The 17865-nt window shown below is 42.7% G+C and overlaps 1 protein-coding gene across 2 annotated transcripts in view; it reads right to left on the reverse strand.

Moving 5' to 3' along the window:
* The window catches only part of LOC138168073 (RIMS-binding protein 2-like), a 490664-nt gene that overhangs the window by 44850 nt on the left and 427949 nt on the right, over nt 1-17865 (reverse strand). For both annotated transcript variants that reach the window (XM_069097401.1, XM_069097946.1), the window contains exons 14-15: nt 5200-5351; nt 2880-3347 (exon numbers count right to left, since the gene is read on the reverse strand). In XM_069097401.1, the coding sequence (XP_068953502.1) occupies nt 2880-3347; nt 5200-5351 (620 nt within the window). The remainder of the gene's footprint in view (nt 1-2879; nt 3348-5199; nt 5352-17865) is intronic.

Genomic DNA, 17865 nt, shown 5'->3' on the forward strand with positions numbered 1-17865 from the left:
AAGAAGAAAGGAAGGAAGGGAAGGAGGGAGGAAACTGTGAGCAAGAAGAAAGGAAGGAAGGGAAGGTAGGAGGAAAATGTGAGAAAGAGGAAAAGGAAGGAGGGAGGAAAATGTGAGGAAGAAGAAAGGAAGGGAGGGAGGGAGAAATGGAGATAGAGAAGAGAGAAAGGGAGAGAAGGAAGGAGATGGAAAAAGGAATGAAAGAAGAAAAGAAGGAAAGGAAGGCAGATATCAGGCCCTCCTGCTTTGATATTTGCTGAGATTCAGGGTAGCAGCAAGGAAGGACACACTTCTGATGCAGACAGAACAGATGGTTTGAGCACAGACTGGGCAGAAAGGAGTGAAGGGTCAAGTTCTTTCCTGGCGGGGACCGCGTCTGTTGCGGCTTGCCTTGTGTAGGCTTGGGCAGAGCCCCAGGTGGGAGAGGATGAGCACGGGAGAGGCGGAAGCCCCAGAGACCCCCTGCTTCCAGGAAAGGAGGTTGCTACTGCTTTAGAGGGGAATTTGGTCCTGCTCAGCCAGCATCTCTCAGGGGCAGGAACAGAGGGAAGAATAAGAAGGTCTCTCCTTTGAGCAGGCCTCTACTTTCAGGCCTGTAGCATCTTAGCACCCAATGCTCTTTCAGATACACAGTGGTATTCAGAGAATCACAAACCTTAGACTGTCAGAGCAGAAAGGGTCTACAGAACTTGAGTCTAACCCCTCTCTTTTTCTTGAGCTCCAAGGAATTAGGACTTGATGTAGGTGGTACAGTGGATAGAGTGCTGGGCCTAGAGTCAGGAAGGCTCCTCTTTGTCAGTTCACTTACTAGCTGTGAGACCCTGGGCAAGTCATTTCACCCTGTTTGCCTCAGTTTCCTCATCTGTAAAATGGGCTGGAAAAGGAAATGGCAAACCTCTCTGGTAGCTTTGCCAAAAAAACAAACAAACAAACAAACACCTCCAAATGCAAAGAGTCAGACAAGACTAGGAATGATGCCTGGCAATATGGTGGCAGAGGAGATAGATCTGACTTCCCTGGTGGCCTCTACTCCTCTCCTTTAAAACACTTTCATTACTGGAAGGCCCCTGGTGACACTCTCCAGCCCCTGAAGTCCTCACCAAGGGGCTTAATTAAGGTCATCCTTCCAGTTCTAAATCTATGGCTCTGTGTGGTTTTACTATAGTGACCGGTGAATATTCTCAGCATGGCAATTCTTTTTGGAGATGCTATTTCATTAGAATAGACAAGGAAATTTTTAATAGTGAGGAAATTTTCTCTTCCAGTACAGGTAGGCATTTTCTCTTTAACTGAGGAGTCTTAGCAAATTCGCCAGGGGCACTTGGAAATGTAGCCCATTGCTCAATCACACAGCCATATGTACCCATATCAGAGGCAGGGATAGAACCCAGATCTTGGCTCTGAGGCCATCTATCCATGCCACCAAGCTGACTCTTCCATAATAATAACAAAAATAATACTTTGCAAACACTTGCAAAGCACTCTGCATATGTTACCTAATTTGAGCCCCACAATGACCCAGTGAAGAAGGAAGAAGGGAGGGAAATAAGGAAAGAGAAGCAAGGAGGGGGAGGGAGGGGAAATAAACATTTTTCAAAGTGCCTATTATGTGACAGGAAATGTGCCAAGCTCTGGAGAAATGGAGGAAGAAGGAAGGAAAGGAGAATAGTGGGAAGGAAGGTAGGCGAAGAGATACAGGATTATAATAACTTTACAGATGAGGAAACTGAGGCAATTTGCAGAGCAGGTCCCCCAAGGCCAGGTCAGTGCTCTCCATCATGACACACTCCCATCATAAATTACACTTTTCCTGTGTTTTGAAGTCCTATCAACCAAAACAAATCATGAGCGTTGTAAGGGCAAGGGTCAGGTTGTACAAGCTTATTACACAGTAATAAAAGAATAAATGATTGAGAGGAAAGGAGCAGTCAAAATGCCAAGGAACCTGGTGGCAGGAGTTATTATCTCCTGGGATATCCTCTTCTCAGAACATTTCCTTCCTCTATTATCACCTTTTCAAAACTGAAATCCGTGATCCTAATCACAGCAGCTCCCATGGCATTTATGAACTATGACCATGGCAGACGTGTGGCCTCTGCAAGTAGTTAGCAGAAAACAGGTGGAAAGTGATGGAAAGATATTTCTAGGGGAAGAGAACATTTAGCAAGGGCTAAAGGAACTCTGTGAAGTTCTACTCCAAAAGCATGGAAAAAACCACCATTTTTGTGTGTGGTGGGGGGGAGGGTCAGAAATCCCCAAGTTCAAATCCAGCCTCAGATACCTATTAACTGTGTTAACTTAACCTCTCCCAGCCTCAGTTTCCTTATCTGTAAAAGGGAGATAATAATGCCCTGTACCTACCAGAGTTAATGTGAGGATCACATGAGAACTCCTAACATAATATATGTGAAGCCCTTTACTAACCTCAAAGCATTATATAAATGCTCACTTAAAAAAAATTATAGCTACTTTTAGCTATCTACTATTGAAATGTGGGTCTTGCCTACATATGCAGTCATGGACAAGTCCTTTAATCTCACAATGCACTCAGACAACTCTCTGTGACTCTATGTTATAGAGTGTTGTCCCACAGAAGAGGAAATTTGCACACTAGGAGTTTTCTATACCCATGAAATTGCTTCCCCTATCCCACTCTTATGATGATATGTAATTATATGAGAACATGTCGCAACCCTCCAACAGAAGATAAGCTTCTTGAGGGCAGATGCTGTTTCCTTTAATTTTGTATCTCCCTTGCCTACCCTATAGAAAGCAATGAGCATTCGCTGAATTGAAATGAATTAAATTGATTGGCAATATTAAGTTAGGCACCTCCCCAAGGAAGATAAACCAATAAGCGCAAAGGCATCCTTACTCACTCGATTGCTCTCCGCCATCCGTTGCGCGGCTTCCCGGGCCATGGCTTTAGCCACAGTGTTGGGGACAGGGGCGCCCTGCGGCTGTGGGAGAATCCGATTGGGTGAGGGTGAGCGCCTCCCTGGAGCCGAGCTCGGAAAATTGGACGCTGGGGGTTCCAGCATGTGGCCGTGTGTGGGGGCAGCCGAGCGAGTCTGCTCCCAAGACTCATCCATTTTGATGTGGGGACCCAACTGTTCGTCTTTGGTATCTGGGGCTCCGGCACTTGCTAATGGCTTAGGTTTAGGAGTAGTTCGAGGGTGTGGGGTTGGAGGCACCAGTAGGTCGGGTGGAATGGCAGCTGTTAAGGAGTCCATGGATTCACCTTGGGTGGAAAGGGTTCTCACGGTCACCTCCTTGGCTTCCAGGCTCCGGATGCGTATGAGCTCCACCGTTGTGCTGTCAGCTGTCGGGAAGATGACTTCAGCCACCTAAGGACACAGAGAGCCAACTCAAAAGCTTGTTGACAGATGCCCTTCCTGGTGTCATCTATTAGACCCATATCGTTTCTCTTGCCAATAGTCAGTGAAGGGAAAGCTGGCTACTGTGTGTAGTAAGTAAATGCTAATTACTGCCAGGTCTAACTGCCCATCTAACTGGAAGAAATGTGGAGTCGGCCAAGCCAAGTTCAAACTGGGCAGGAAATCCTGTGCCAAACAGACATGGCTTGAACAAAATATGTTTAATGAGAAACATTTGGGACCTAATGGGCCCAGTGAGAGGGGCCATCATCTTTTCATGTCTGGTAAGAAGGGACTGGGGGCTAGTTGACTTGATGGTAATCTTTATCATCTAACAGGAAGGTGGGGAATAATCCAAAGTACTACTGGTCTGTTAGAATGTAAATTTTAGAGTCTCATTCTTCTAGGCCTGGGGTTTTAAACTTGGGGTCTATGACCTGTGGACTGATTTCAAGGGGTCCATGAACTGGGATGGAAAAAAAAATGATGTTGCTATTTTTACTACCACTGGGATTGTTTCCTTCAATTATTTAAAAAGATGATTCTGAAAAAGGGTCTCCAGGTTTCACCCAGCTGCCACGGGGGAACAGGAACTGAAGAAAGGTAAGAGACTTTTGTTCTAGATTAAGGCAGTGTCCTCTGTTCAAATGTCAATACCCCAAAGGGGAATAAATCATTCTAGTCCTGATTTCCTTTAGTATTTAAAGACAATGAATTGTTAACTAGGCAAATGAATGATGAGGGATAACTCTTTCTGGCCACCAACAATCCAATTAATAATTAGTAGCAGAGGGGTAGTTAGGTGGTACAGTGAATAGAGCACCGGCACTGGAGTCAGGAGGACCTGAGTTCAAATCTGACCTCAGACACTTAACACAAAAACTAGTTTTGTGACCTTGGGCAAGTCACTTAGCCTGAATTGCCCTCCAAAAAAAAAAGCAAAAAAAATAATAATTAGTAGCAGCATGCTATAATTTAAAAGTCTCTGGATCTGGAGGTGATTGACCCAAGTCTGAATTTCAGCTTTGCTGCTTGCTACCAGGAAAACCTTGGGAAAACTGTCACCTTTAGGGATCTCAGTTTCCTCATCTGAAAAATCAGAAATTTTGACCAAGTAACCTCTGAGGTCCATTCTAGCTCTCAACTTGTGGTCCTATGAACCTTTCTAGAGCTGGAAAAGACCATACAGAGGCATCTTCTCCAGTAAATTTAGCTGAGATGATCTGGAGTCACATCTTAAAATTTTCCAGGAATGGTACTCAGGACTTTTGTTGGGAATTATAGGAAGGGTTCAGAGAAATGCACTGGGAAGAGCTGGTTAAGGTGAGATACTAAATGGGAAGACAGAGGGCAGTTGGGGCTTAGGATAAAGGCATCAGGGATCTTACTGGGGAAGGAATGCTGAAAGTGGGGAGAGTTGCCCTTGTTTCATAGTTTTTTCCCTAAATTTGGTTTTGGGGAGGCCCACCTGGTCAATGGCCTCTGCTCTAAACAAAAGAGCCCCACAGTGCTCTGGAGGAGTGTGGGTGTCATCCACCTTTTCTTTGGGAGGCATTAAATCCAGTGATGCTGAGAACTGGAATTTGGATATATGATAGAATCACTGAATGTCAGTGGTAGAAAGTCACTTAAAGCTCATCTAACCCAATTCCCTCTCTTTACACATGAAGAAAGTGAAGCCCAGAAAGATTAGATGACTCGCCCAAGATCTCACAGCTAGTAAGGGATGGAACTGGAACCCAAACTCAGGTCTTGGGCTCCAAAGTCTGTGATCTTCCTACTCATGTGGCACTACTCAGGGGGTGTGGTGTGGGAAACTCACCCTCTGTCCTTTTGCATAAACACCATAGCCAGAAACATTTGCTCCATTGGACATTCCAGTGGGTGTGAGAATTGGTGGTTTCCAGGAGACCTGTATGGTTGCTGGAGTGGTCCCGGCTTGAATGGTGACATCTTGGGGTGGAGCTGGAGGACCTACAAAGATCAAGAGACCCCACCTTACAATGAATGACCACTTGAACTTAAGAGTGTGGCTGTCACTATTTCCATTGTTGTGAGATTGGGAGGGTATATTCTTCCATATATGACCCAGGATCACACACTTAGCCTCAGAAAAACAAAGCATCTAGATCTAGAAATAGAGAAAGGAATAAAAAAAAAAATACTTGGGAAATAGTGGGAAATGATGTCAATAGCTAGTTTAAAGATTGGAAAGGTGGAAATTACAGAAGTTACAGAATCACAAAGCTAAAAGGAACTCTAGATGCCATCTATCTAGTCCAACACCCTTAGAAAAAAAAATCTATTCTATGCCATTCCCAATCAGTGAGCACTGGATCTTTGCTCAGAGACTTCCAGTGTTAGGAACACACTAATTCACAAGGCAACTCACTCTACTTTTGGGTTAGTGCTAATTGTTTAGCCTCCTGGTCTAGCTGCTAGGGGAGGAAGGATTTTGATCAGAAGAATACCATAAATTCCCTGCCCTCAGGAAGTTTACAGTTTAGTTGGGGGAAGATAAAAATTCTCTCTATATGGAACAATCAGACAGCAGCCATGGGTTGGATTATATGCCCAAATAATCCCTCCTTTCCTTCCCGAGGGTCCCCATCTTTCAGGAACCCCCTTGCTCCTAAGAAGGCATCTTCTCTGTTGGGGAGAACTCCTCTCCCAGTCTTTATTTTAAATAACAATTTTGTATGGCATGGTTCCCAACACAGGGACAAGTGTATAGAGATTCGAGGCATCATAATTGCTTTGTGTTTGCCAAAGGCAGATAAACAAATACTTATTGTCTGTCCCTGGAGCTGCCCAGGGGTAGATGAATGCCTTTGTCTGCACCATTTCAGCTATGGCACAGAAAAGGAAGCTGCCAGGAAAACAGCTGCTTCTGGCTGGGGAGGGCACCTTACCCATCAGACATCACTTGTGGTTTGTTTGGGCTTTTTGGGTGGGTTTGTGGGCTCTATGGGATGATTCACCAATACTGGCCCACACACCTGACCCTATGTACTGGGCTAGCTTGGTGCCTAGCACAAAGTAAGCACTCTCTATGTTATCTCATTTGAGATACCCTGGGAGGTAGGTATTATTATGATCCCCATTTTACAGATGAGGGAACTGAGTCTGAGAGAGATGAAATGACTCAATCAGGGTCATAGAGTTAGTAAGTGTCTAAGGCAGAATTTGAAATCAGATCTTTCTGCCTCCACGTCAAGTGCTCGATCAACTGTCCCAGCTAGGTGATGACTAAATGCTTGTTGAATTGAATTCTATAATACAAACTTAGCATTAGACATGCTGACTAGCTTATCCTGCTAAGAACATTTGCTCAGATTTCTCTCTCCAAACCAAAATGAAATCAGAGTGCTCAAGATATATAGGAGTACAAAGTTTACTCCATGCAAATTTTAGATGAACTGACGTTTATTAAAAGCCTACCCTGTTCTAGTCAGTGTGCTAAGAGCTAGGGAGACAAAGAAAAAGTCAAAACAAAACCAATCCTTGTCATCAGGGAGTTTACACTTTAATGGAGAAGACAGCATGAGCATAAATATGAAGTGGATGGATGGTAATCTTAGAGAGAGAGGCACTGGCAGCTTGGGACATTAGACGAGGCCTCCTGCAGAAAGGTGGAGGCTTGAGCCGAACTTGAAGGAAGCCAGATGTTGAGAATGGATAACAATAGACAGGCATTATGAATGAAAACATAATAAATGTACTTCTTCTGGGGTTCTATTAATATATATTTAGTACTTTAAGGTCTTATAACTGATCTAGGTAAAACAGGGATGGTTATTCCCATTTAAAGACTGAGGTTGATAAAGGTTCAGTGATTAGCCCAAGTTCACATAGCTAGTTGGGATTCCATACTTGGTCTTCTGACAGGGCTCTCCATTCTACCATGTGAGATAAAATTCATCAGAGCAGCAACTCACACTGGTGTAGCCCTTTCCTTGCCCCATGAAGGGGAAAGAACAAGCATTGTCATTCAGATTTTACAGCGGAGGAAACTGAGGCCTAGAGAAAAGTGATTTGCTCTAGGGCACACAGACAGTGTCACATACACAGCATCAGAGACAGGCTTTTAACCCAGGTTCTGGGACTCCAGAACCAGTGTTCTCACCCCTATACCACATGCCCACTCCATTGCCAAAGTTTGTTATTTCTATCTTCATGGTATCTCTTTTATAAGCCCTCCCTTTTATCTATTCAAATAGCCTGGTACAGGACCCCATCACCTTGTGCCTGGACTATCACAATAGCATTTTGGTAGATCTTCCTGCCTCAAATTCTCCCCACTCCAGTGAAAAATTGCCAAAGCAATTTTTCTAAATTGCAGGTCTGAGCATGCCAGGCCTATTCAATAAACTCCAGTGGTTTGCTCTATCCACCCTAGTGCCATCTTGCCAGGTCTAGAGTCAGGAAGACATCTTCCTGAGTTCAAATCCAGCCTCAGACACTTACTAGCTGGGTGACCCTGGCCAAGTCACTTAACCCTTGTTTGCCTACTTTGGCTGGAGACACAATACCATCCATTATTTCTAGCACCCAAAATCCAGGCATCGTAGACTTTGTGCTGGAAGGGACCTCAGAGTTCACTTAGTCCAACCCCCTTCTTTTATAGGCAGAGACTTATCCCTAATCTGAAATAAGAAAAGCATCTTTTTCATCATTATCAGTGGCAAAATGGGCCAGAGGCTTCCTCACTGGTCCCATAACTGCTGAGTGGTTATTTTTCAGGAGGTACCTCACTAGTCTTGCTACTGGTGAAAAGATCATTCCATTTTGAAAGAAATCTCATTGTTGAATGACAGGTTTAAATTACACATTCATTCCATGGAGGCTGAATTGAAGACAATTCATTTAGTAAAGCCTCATTAGCATGGGTGATAAGGTTTTGCCAACCTGGAACGGTAACAATCACTCTGCTAAATGCCCTTTGCAGGAAAAGACTTATTAAGATGATGAGTCTATCACGGAGCAAAAAAAAAAAAAAAAAAAGGAAGGATCACTAGCAGTTAGGTAGTGGTGAATTGAGTGTTTAAACTCAACCTCAGACATTTACTAGCAGTGTGACTCTGGGCAAGTCATTTAACCCTGTTTGCCTCAGTCTCCTCCTCTGTAAAATGAGTTGGAGAAGGAAATGGCAAACTACTCCAGCATCTCTGTCAAGAAAACCGCAAATGGGGTCATGAAGAATCAGATACAATTCATTGACTAAACAATAACAAAGGATCACCGGGGAGAGAGAGACAGGAATAAACCTCCCATTCCTCAGGTACAAGGTCACAAATGCTAATGCCCTGTCCCATGTGGAGAGGATATAAAGGTAAAGATGATAGGGCAGCTAGGCGGCGCAGTTTGAATAGAGCACCGGCCCTTGAGTCAGGAGGACCTGAGTTCAAATCCAGCCTCAGACACTTAGCACAAAAACTAGCCATGTGACCTTGGGCAAGTCACTTAACCCCAATTGCCCCTCCAAAAAGCTAAAAAATTAAAAAAAAATAATAAAAAATAAAATGCACAGTGTTTAAAAAAAAAAAGGTGATAACGCCCACCCTCAAGGAGCTTACATTTAACTTCTTTCTCAAGTCTATATGACCTTTCCCTTCTCCTCTGGACAGAAGACCTCAGCTCTTATTTTATGGAGGAAAATGGGACAAGTTTCTGTCCCATCAGGAGTTTCCTATTCTGCCTCTCCAAACCTCTCTCCATCAGCATGCATCCTCTCCTCCTTTGCTCCAGGCTCTTACCAGTGGTGTTTTTACAGATAATTCCAATTCCTTCTTTTTACAGGTTTTTCAAATAGAGGCCCAGAGGTATTAAATGGTTTGCTTTAGATCATGTAGATGTCCTATGGCAAAGCAGAGACGCAAGCTAGATTCCTCTGACTCCATCCAGAGCTCTGTCCCCTGCAAGTTAATTAACTGTTCTAGTCAAAGTCAGCTTTTCTCCATCATCAGAGACCAGACATAGACCAGTTCTAGAGCAGGAAGGGACCTTGGAGACTATTTAGTACAATCCCCTCTTTTTTTACAATTGAGGAAACTGAGGCACAGGTAGAGCAAGTGACCTGTTTATACCCTTTAACCCATCTTACTTGCCTCTCCAATCATTATTACACCTTTTTGTTTCTCCTCTTCGATGTCTCCTTAGTTGTTGGGCTCTTTTCACTGCTTCCTGCAAACATGCCTAGCTCTCTTCAGTCCTTCATATACCTTCATATAATCCTGATATCCCTTCAAGCCTTCATCCCTTAACTCTTCTCCCTTTTAACAGGTAAGAGGTTCAATAGATAGAACTCTGGACCTGGAGTTAAGAAGATCTGAGTTCAAATTAGTCCTGTGAACGTGGGCAATTCACTTAACCTGCTGACCTCAGTTTCCTCATCTATAAAATAGGAAAATAATAGCGCCTCCCTGCTTCTCTATCTGCATTCTCTTTCAGTGATCTCATGGACTCCAAGAGTCCAATTATCACCTCTATGCTAATGATTCTTATTTGGGTATCTATAGCCTTCATCCCTCTTCAGAGCTCCAGCTAATGCACTAGACTTGGAGATCCTGTCTCTGACACTTACTACCTGTGTGACCCTAGTCCAGTCTTTTCTCAGCCTCAGTTTCCCCTCAGTAGTAAAAATACCTCACAGAGTAGTTGTGAGGATCAAATGATAATCACTATCATCATCATAGCTAACATTTATATCAAATGAAATAGCACATGTAAACCTTAAAGAGCCATGTTTTATGGTTAATGATTACTATTATGATAGAAATCTCCACCTGGAAGTCAAAGGCAGCCAGGTGGCATAGTGCATAGAATTTCACCTGGAAGTCCAATAGGCACCTCAAACTTAACATGTGTAAAATAGTAACTATTATTATTAATGGTACCCCCTATTACGGGTGAATTTTAACAAAAAGGTAAACTGAGGCAATTCTCTGCAAAAGATAACATTTATTAATAGTGATGTATATATGTCAATAATGAGTCAATGGCTTGCCTCCATTTACACCAAAGACCCTGAGAAGACAGATAACTCCCCTTTTATAGATTCTGGGGAGTACAGAATAAAGAACAGAACAGATGACATCATGGATTGAGGACAACATGATTGGTTACAGAACTAAGGCACAGAGAAAGGATGGAAGTTTGGTAATGGTGGCTGGTGATGACCACTTCTCACCCTTCTCTCCTGAGACTAAGAAATGTTCCTTCTTTGAGTGGCTGTAAGGTTTAGGGATAACGACCAGGTTGTGTGGATAGCAAACTTGACATTCCTGAAGGATAGCCTGGTGGTACAAAGTTACTGAACCTGCCTCCCTTATGTTCATATCCATCCCCCAAGGGATGGATATGCTAAATTTCTTGAGGAAAGAACAGGTCAGCAATAAGCAGGAGAACTGGATTTTTAAACAACCCATTACAGGCCAACTGAATCTCTGAACTAAGTTTAGAGACAAAGAATCGTGACTTAAACTGTTATAGGACAAAAGCAATTAGTTGTAAATGGGATCAATAAGAAAACGATACAGGATCAATTCAATCTTCTCACTCTCAACCTTGCACTACTCTAAATTGGCTTACTTATTTTAAAGGGAACCTCCATCCTCCCTTGTACCCAGGCTTTACAGCTCAATTCATCCTTTACTCTCACCCACCACACTGCCTACATAGCAATATATCCAAATCAATTGCCCAGACTTAATTCTACTTACACAATATCTTTTATATCTATACCTTTCTATTCACTCCCATGGCGACCTCTCTTTCAGGCACTTATCTAAATCTCTCACCTAGAATACTATAATAGCTTCCTAACTGGCCTCCCTGCTTTCAGTTTCTACCCTGCCTAATCCATCCTCTCTGCACAGTTGCCAAAATAATCCTCCTAAAACACATTCCTGACCATGTAAGTTCCTGGTTCAAGAATCTTGAACTCTCCACTCACCATTTCCTAAGCTTTCCCATTATCTGTCTGTTTCTGTTCAAAGAGTCACGGTCTTTCTACTCCCTGAGGCTTACCACCTTGGAGTCATCTAATAATTTACTTAGTGCTTTAAGCTTTACAAAGTACTTTACAAATAATATCTCATTCAAAAAAAGGGAAAAGGAATTATTTGTACAAAAATATTTATATAGCATCTCTTTTTGTGGTGGCTAAGAATTGGAAATCAAGGGGATGTCCATCAGTTGGGGAATGGTTAAAGAAGCTGTGGTGTATGATACAATGGAATATTATTGTGTTATAAGAAACAACAAGCAGAATGATTTCAGAAAAACCTGGAAAGAATTACATGAACTGATGCATAGCGAAGTGAGCAGAACCAGGAGAGCATTGTACATAGTAACAACAATATTGTATGATAACTTCACTATTCTCAGCAATACAATGATCCAAGACAATCCCAAAGGACTCATGATGAAACATTCTATGTCCAAAGAAAGAACTAATATTATCTGAATACAGACTGAAACATACTATTTTTCACTTTTTTCTTTCTTATTTTCTTTTTCATTTCATATTTTAACCTTCCTTCTTTCCTTTCATTCTTTTTTTTTGTTTGAGTCTTCTTGTACAAAATGACTAATATGGAAATGTTTTAGATGATTGCACATTCATAGCCTATATGGGATTGCTTACCTTCTCAGGGAGAGGGAGGAGAGGGAGAGAGATAGAATTTGGAACTCAAAACTCTTTTTAAAATTAAAAAAAATAGTTTTAACATGTAATTGTAGGGGCAGCTAGGTGGCACAGTGAATAGAGCACCGGCCCTGGAGTCAGGAAGACATGGGTTCAGATTCCGCCTCAGACACTTAACACAAAAAAACAAGCCATGTGACCTTGGGCAAGTCACTTAATCCCAATTGCCCTCTAAAAAAAAAGCAAAAAAAAACCCATGTAATTGGGGAAAAAAGAAAATACTATTAAAAAAAACAAGAAAAATATATCTCATTGATCTTCACAACAACCCTGGTATATAGATGCTGCTATTATCCCTATTTTGTAGATAAGATAACTGAAGCTGATGGAGGTTGAGTGACTTGTCCAGGGTCACAAAATCAGTGAACGTCTGAAGTGAAATTTGAGCTTGTGTCTTCCTGATTCAGATCTGAAATTCTATGCATTATGCCACCTGGCTGCTTTTGACTCATCTTTGTCTTTTCCTGGTCCTTGACTGTACATATCCAACTAATTGTCAAATCTTTCATTTTTCTAACTATAATACATTCATATCTAAGCCCCTTCTTTTCTCTCCCATTGCCATGACCTCAGCTCATGTTCTTTTCTAACCTAGATGATTATACTATCCTCTTTTAACTTCCACTCTATTCCCTCTGTCCCTCCCTTATTTTTGTAGACAAGAGATTGGATTTCCCTCTCTCACCCAGATGTGATGATAGTTCATGAGCCCAGTCCCCATGCTGATCACACCAGAAGCTTTACCCTGATATTATCTGATGTGAGCGGGATTTGGGCAGCCTGGTGTCACTCCATTTCCAGGAGTCCCCCATATTGATGCCAGACCTATTGTGGATGGGCTCTAACCGTACTCTAACTCAGAACTCCCAAGTTCAAGTGATCCCCCAACCTTAGCCTCCCCGGCAGTAGGACATACAACCACCATGTCCAGCCAGTAATTAGCCCCTTTCAAATGCATCCTTCAATTCTCTTGTCTGAGCCATCACCCTAATGCACCACATGGAACATGTGTATCCCCTATTCAAAAACCTATAGGGGGTCCCCATTGTTTATAGAATGAAGTATAATCCCTGACTCTTGTGTTCAAGACCCTTCATCATCCAACTCTAAATCACCTGTCCAGATTTAACTAATGCTTCATTTAATCAACATTCCAGACAAATTAGATCACTTTTCATCCCTCATTCTATTTCCACCCCTCCTCCTTTTCCCTCTTTACTCATATCATCATAGGAAGCTAGGTGGTATAATAGGTAGATGAAATCAGGAAGATCTGAATTCAAATTCTGCCTCAGACCCTTAGGAGCTTATGCTACACTGAGCAAGTCAGTTAAACTCTTAGTCTGTTACAACCTTCTTTGTAAATTGGAGATGCCCAAGGACCTAAGGTAGCAAACATCATGTAGGTATCTACCTAAGTACATGTAGCCTCCCAAATTAGAATGTAAACTCCCTGAGGGTAAGGATGAATTGGCTTTGGTTTTTCTTGGTATCCCCAGCACTTAGTACAAGACCTAACACACATTAAGCACCTAATACATATTTGTTGATTGACTGATGGATAGTGTAAAATGTCTTTCAGAGTCTCAAGATGCTAATAGAAATTGAGGAAGTTTCCAGCATGTCTGACAGACCCCTCGTGGCAAACTTATGGGATGACATGGGGAAATTGCACAGGATGGGTGAGTGAAGATGAGTTTTGATTTTCTTTGAAGGGGAAATTTGCATTAAAGAGAACATGTATCCATTAGAGTATTTGAGCATATGATAGGTACTGTGTTAGGTGCTGTAGATGCAAAGATAAAAATTAAATAAGTCCTTCCCCTCAAGAAGGTTCCATTCTATCTGACCGTCTTGGAGTTTATTTAGTATTGATTTTAGCAGTTAGGAGGCACAGGTAATAGAGTGCCAGGTCTGGAATGAGGAAGACCTGAGTTCAAATCTGGCCTCAGACTAGCTGTGTGACCTTGGACAAGTCACTTTACCCTGTTTGCTTCAGTTTCCTCATCTGTAAAATGAGCTGGAGAAGGAGATGGCAAACCACTCCAGTATCTTTGCCAAGAAAACCCCAATGGACTCACAAAGACTCAGACATGACTGAAAGTGACTAAACAACAGCAACTGATTTTAGCATTAAGTGTTAAGTGGGGGTCATGGACAATGTGAGAATGAGAAAATAGATGGGGAATGTTTGGTAAGAAGAATAATGAGAGATGATATAGAAAAACTATTCTTTGGAATTTCTCTTCCTCTCATTATTGGCCCCTGCCTTCACCCCTTCCTTGCTGACCTTTTACTTTGTCAGGTAAGCCTAATGAAACTTTAAAGAGAAAAAAGTGCTTGGAACATAAGTAAATGATTTCACTACTCCTTGTCCCCAGCAAGGTTTCAAAGCATAATTCCTCCTCCCTCCATTCCCCTACCTTCCTGCCATACCCACTACATATTTTACAGCAGAGGTTCTTAACCTTTTTTTATTGCATGGACCCCTGTGGCAAACCAGTAAAACCTCAGGATAATAGCCTTCATTTTTAATTGAAAGGAACGCCAAATTTCAGTTAGAGGTTATTAAAAATAAGGTAATATTTTTCCCCATCTAGGTTCACTGACTCTCTGAAATCTATCCACAGAAGGTTAAGAACCTCTTCTTCAGAGAGTCAAGGAATATTAGTGCTGAATCAAATCAATGCTTTCATTTTCCTGATGAGGAAACTGAGACCCATAAAGGTTTAGAAATTAACATAAAGTCACACAGCAAATAAAAGACAGAACTGGGATTCAAACCCAGGACCCCTGACTACTAGGCTTGATCTTTTCCCACTCTCCTATGGAGCCAAGATGTACGTGGCTTTGTGTAGTGTAGGGGTCAGGGAGAGTGGGAAATCATTCCTCTAACTGACCCTTGGTCCCTGAGGATAAAGTTCCCCTAATGTGTATGAAGTGGAACCAATTCCAGCCTCCTTTCAGCTTGGCTCCCCTCCCCTAATGCATGTAAAAGAGAAGCAGATCGACCCTCTAGGCAGCGTGTCTCCTTTCTTCTCTAAAGGGGTGACCTCACACTGTTTCTCTTGACCTGTATCTCTCTGCTAGGGGAAGCAGGCAGGCTGAGCTGCTAATGAGCTTGCTCACTGAGTTGTCTGGACTTCCAATGGATCTACATGCTACTCCTATGGTGGTTATTGTTATTTTGGACTTAGGGGCCTTTTCTCTGATAACTGTCTTTCCCAGAAGAACAAAATACATGCCCCACTTTCTTGTTCCCTAGGACCAAAGAGACCCCATTGGCTTTATATGTTACAGCCCTTTGGAAATGCCATGAACTCTTTCATGACCAATCCATGACTATATCTGGGCTCTCCCATGAGGAGTAACAGGATTTTAGGTCTCGTCAAAGATGTTAAACTCCTCAGGATAGTTGATGGGTATTGGGAAGAGCACTTAGTTTTGATGGGTCGATCCAGGTTGTAATCTTGGCTTTGCTTCTTACTAATCAAATCATTTCCCTCCTCTTAGTCCCAGTTTCCTCATGTGGAAACTGAGAAGATTGGATTAGAGGACCACTAAGAACCTTTCTAGCTCTAAATCCTAGGGGGACATTTTGGGGGGTCTTTTCAATGCAATGAAAGCAAGGGGGTAGGAGCAGGTGCTCTGCTTCCAGATTTAGGACTCCTTCTACTACATAAATGAGAGGGAGAGATGAGCTCTGTATTTTACCCGTTTGAATATGGGGATTGTGTGAATACAAGGTGTAAGATGGGTGGCAAGCATGGACAGTCATAAACTTGAAGGCCAAGAGCTTAAGGAGAGGATGGTGAAGTGAATCTAATTAAGAGGGAAGGGGAGAAAAAAGAGGGAGAAAGAAGAGAGAGGAAGGGAGATAGGGAGGGGGAGAAATAAAAGGAGGGAAGAGGAGGAGGAGGGAGAGAGATGGGGGGGAGAGAGAGAGGGAGGGAGAGAGAGAGAGAGAGAGAGAGAGAGAGAGAGAGAGAGAAACTGACAGAGAAAAACTGAGAGAGAGAAACTGAGAGAGACAGAGCAAGAGAAACTGAAAGAGACAAAGAGAGGAGAGGAGAGGAGAGACAGACAGACAGAGACAGAAAGAGGGAGAGAGAGAAACTGAGAAAGAAAAAAGAGAAAGAGAGAGAGAGGGACAGAGAGAGAGAGAAAGGGAGAGGGAGAGAGGAAGGACAGACTTGATTTCCAATCTTAGATATGTCCTAGCTGTATGAATGACCCTGGACAAGTCACAACCTCTATTTGCCTCAGTTTCCTCAGCTGTAAAGTGGAGATAACAGCGCCTCTTTCCCGGGGCTGTTGTGAGGATCAAATTAGATAATAATTGTAAAACACTTAGCACAGTGCCTGGCACATTTGTTGTTGTTTAGTCATTTTTTGGTTGTGTTGAATTCGTGACCCTGTTTTAGGATTTTCTTGGCAGAGACACTGGAGTGGTTTTGCCATTTCCTTCTCCAACTTGTTTTACAGACGAGGAAACTGAGGCAAGCAAGGCTAAGTGACTTGTCCAGGGTCACACAGCTAGGAAGTGGCTGAGGCTGTATTTGAACTCAGGGAGATAAGTCTTCCTGGCTCCAGACCTGGCACTCTGTGCACCATGGCACCCCCTTGCTGCCTTTCCTGAGGATAGGGGCTATTTTTTGTTTTTTGTCCAACATGGTTTCTGGTCCTTGTGAAATTGTAAGATCACAGACTCAGAGCTGGAGGGGAACTCGGAGGTTCTATAGATCAGCGCCCTCATTCAAAACTGAGAAATCTGAGACAAAAAAGGGTGAAGGATTGATTGAAAGTAACCCAGGTCATAGGGCAGCTAGGGGGCACCATCGTGCACAGAGAGTGGGGCCTGGAGTCAGGGAGACTCCTCTCCCTGACTTCAAATCCAGTCTCAGCCACTTTGTAGCTGGGTGACCCTGGGCAAGTCACTTAACCTGCTTGCCTCAGTTTCTCATCTGTAAAATGAGCTGGAGAAGGAAATGGCAAACCACTCCAGTATCTCTGCCAAGAAAATCCCCAATGGAGTCACGAAGAGTTGGACAGCTAAAAAAATGACTGAATAGCATGACAAAAATACAGGTCATATTTGGCAGGGCTGGGATTTGAATCCAGATCCTCTCTTTCCAAACTCCAGCAATCTTTCCACTGTACCATGAATGCTGCACTTGTGCAATGATAGGAGGTGTGTGTCTGTGTATGTTTCATAAGCCTTCTAGCTGTCCACCAGATTATAGCATAAGGCAACAAAACCCAGGGAAGGGCGGAGGTCTTGTCTCAGTTCTCTTAACCAGTCACCAGGGGCTACTGTGAACACCAAAGACTCAGGGTTTAAAGCTTCACCTTGTTGAATGTCCACCTCCCCATGTTCTAGGGGACCTTCTCTTAACCCTCTCTCTTGATGTCCTCATCATCTCCCATGGGCTTAATTACCATCACCATGCAGATGACTCTTAGATAGAGACAGACATAGCCTATCTATCTATCTATCTATCTATCTATCTATCTATCTATCTATCTATCTATCTATCTATCTATCTGTCTATCATCTATCTATCTCTCTGTCATCTATCTATCATCTATCTCTCTATCATCTATCTATCTCTCTCTATCATCTATCTATCTATCATCTATCTATCTCTCTGTCATCTATCTCTCTATCATCTATCTATCCATCTATCCATCCAGAATCTATCTATCCGTCCATCTATCTATCCATCCATCCAGCATCTATCTATCTATCTATCTATCTATCTATCTATCTATCTATCTATC

Source organism: Petaurus breviceps, unplaced genomic scaffold, assembly GCF_028583685.1.
Source record: "Petaurus breviceps papuanus isolate PSGF00001 unplaced genomic scaffold, PetGlider_PUasm1.0 100, whole genome shotgun sequence".
NCBI lineage: Eukaryota > Metazoa > Chordata > Mammalia > Diprotodontia > Petauridae > Petaurus > Petaurus breviceps.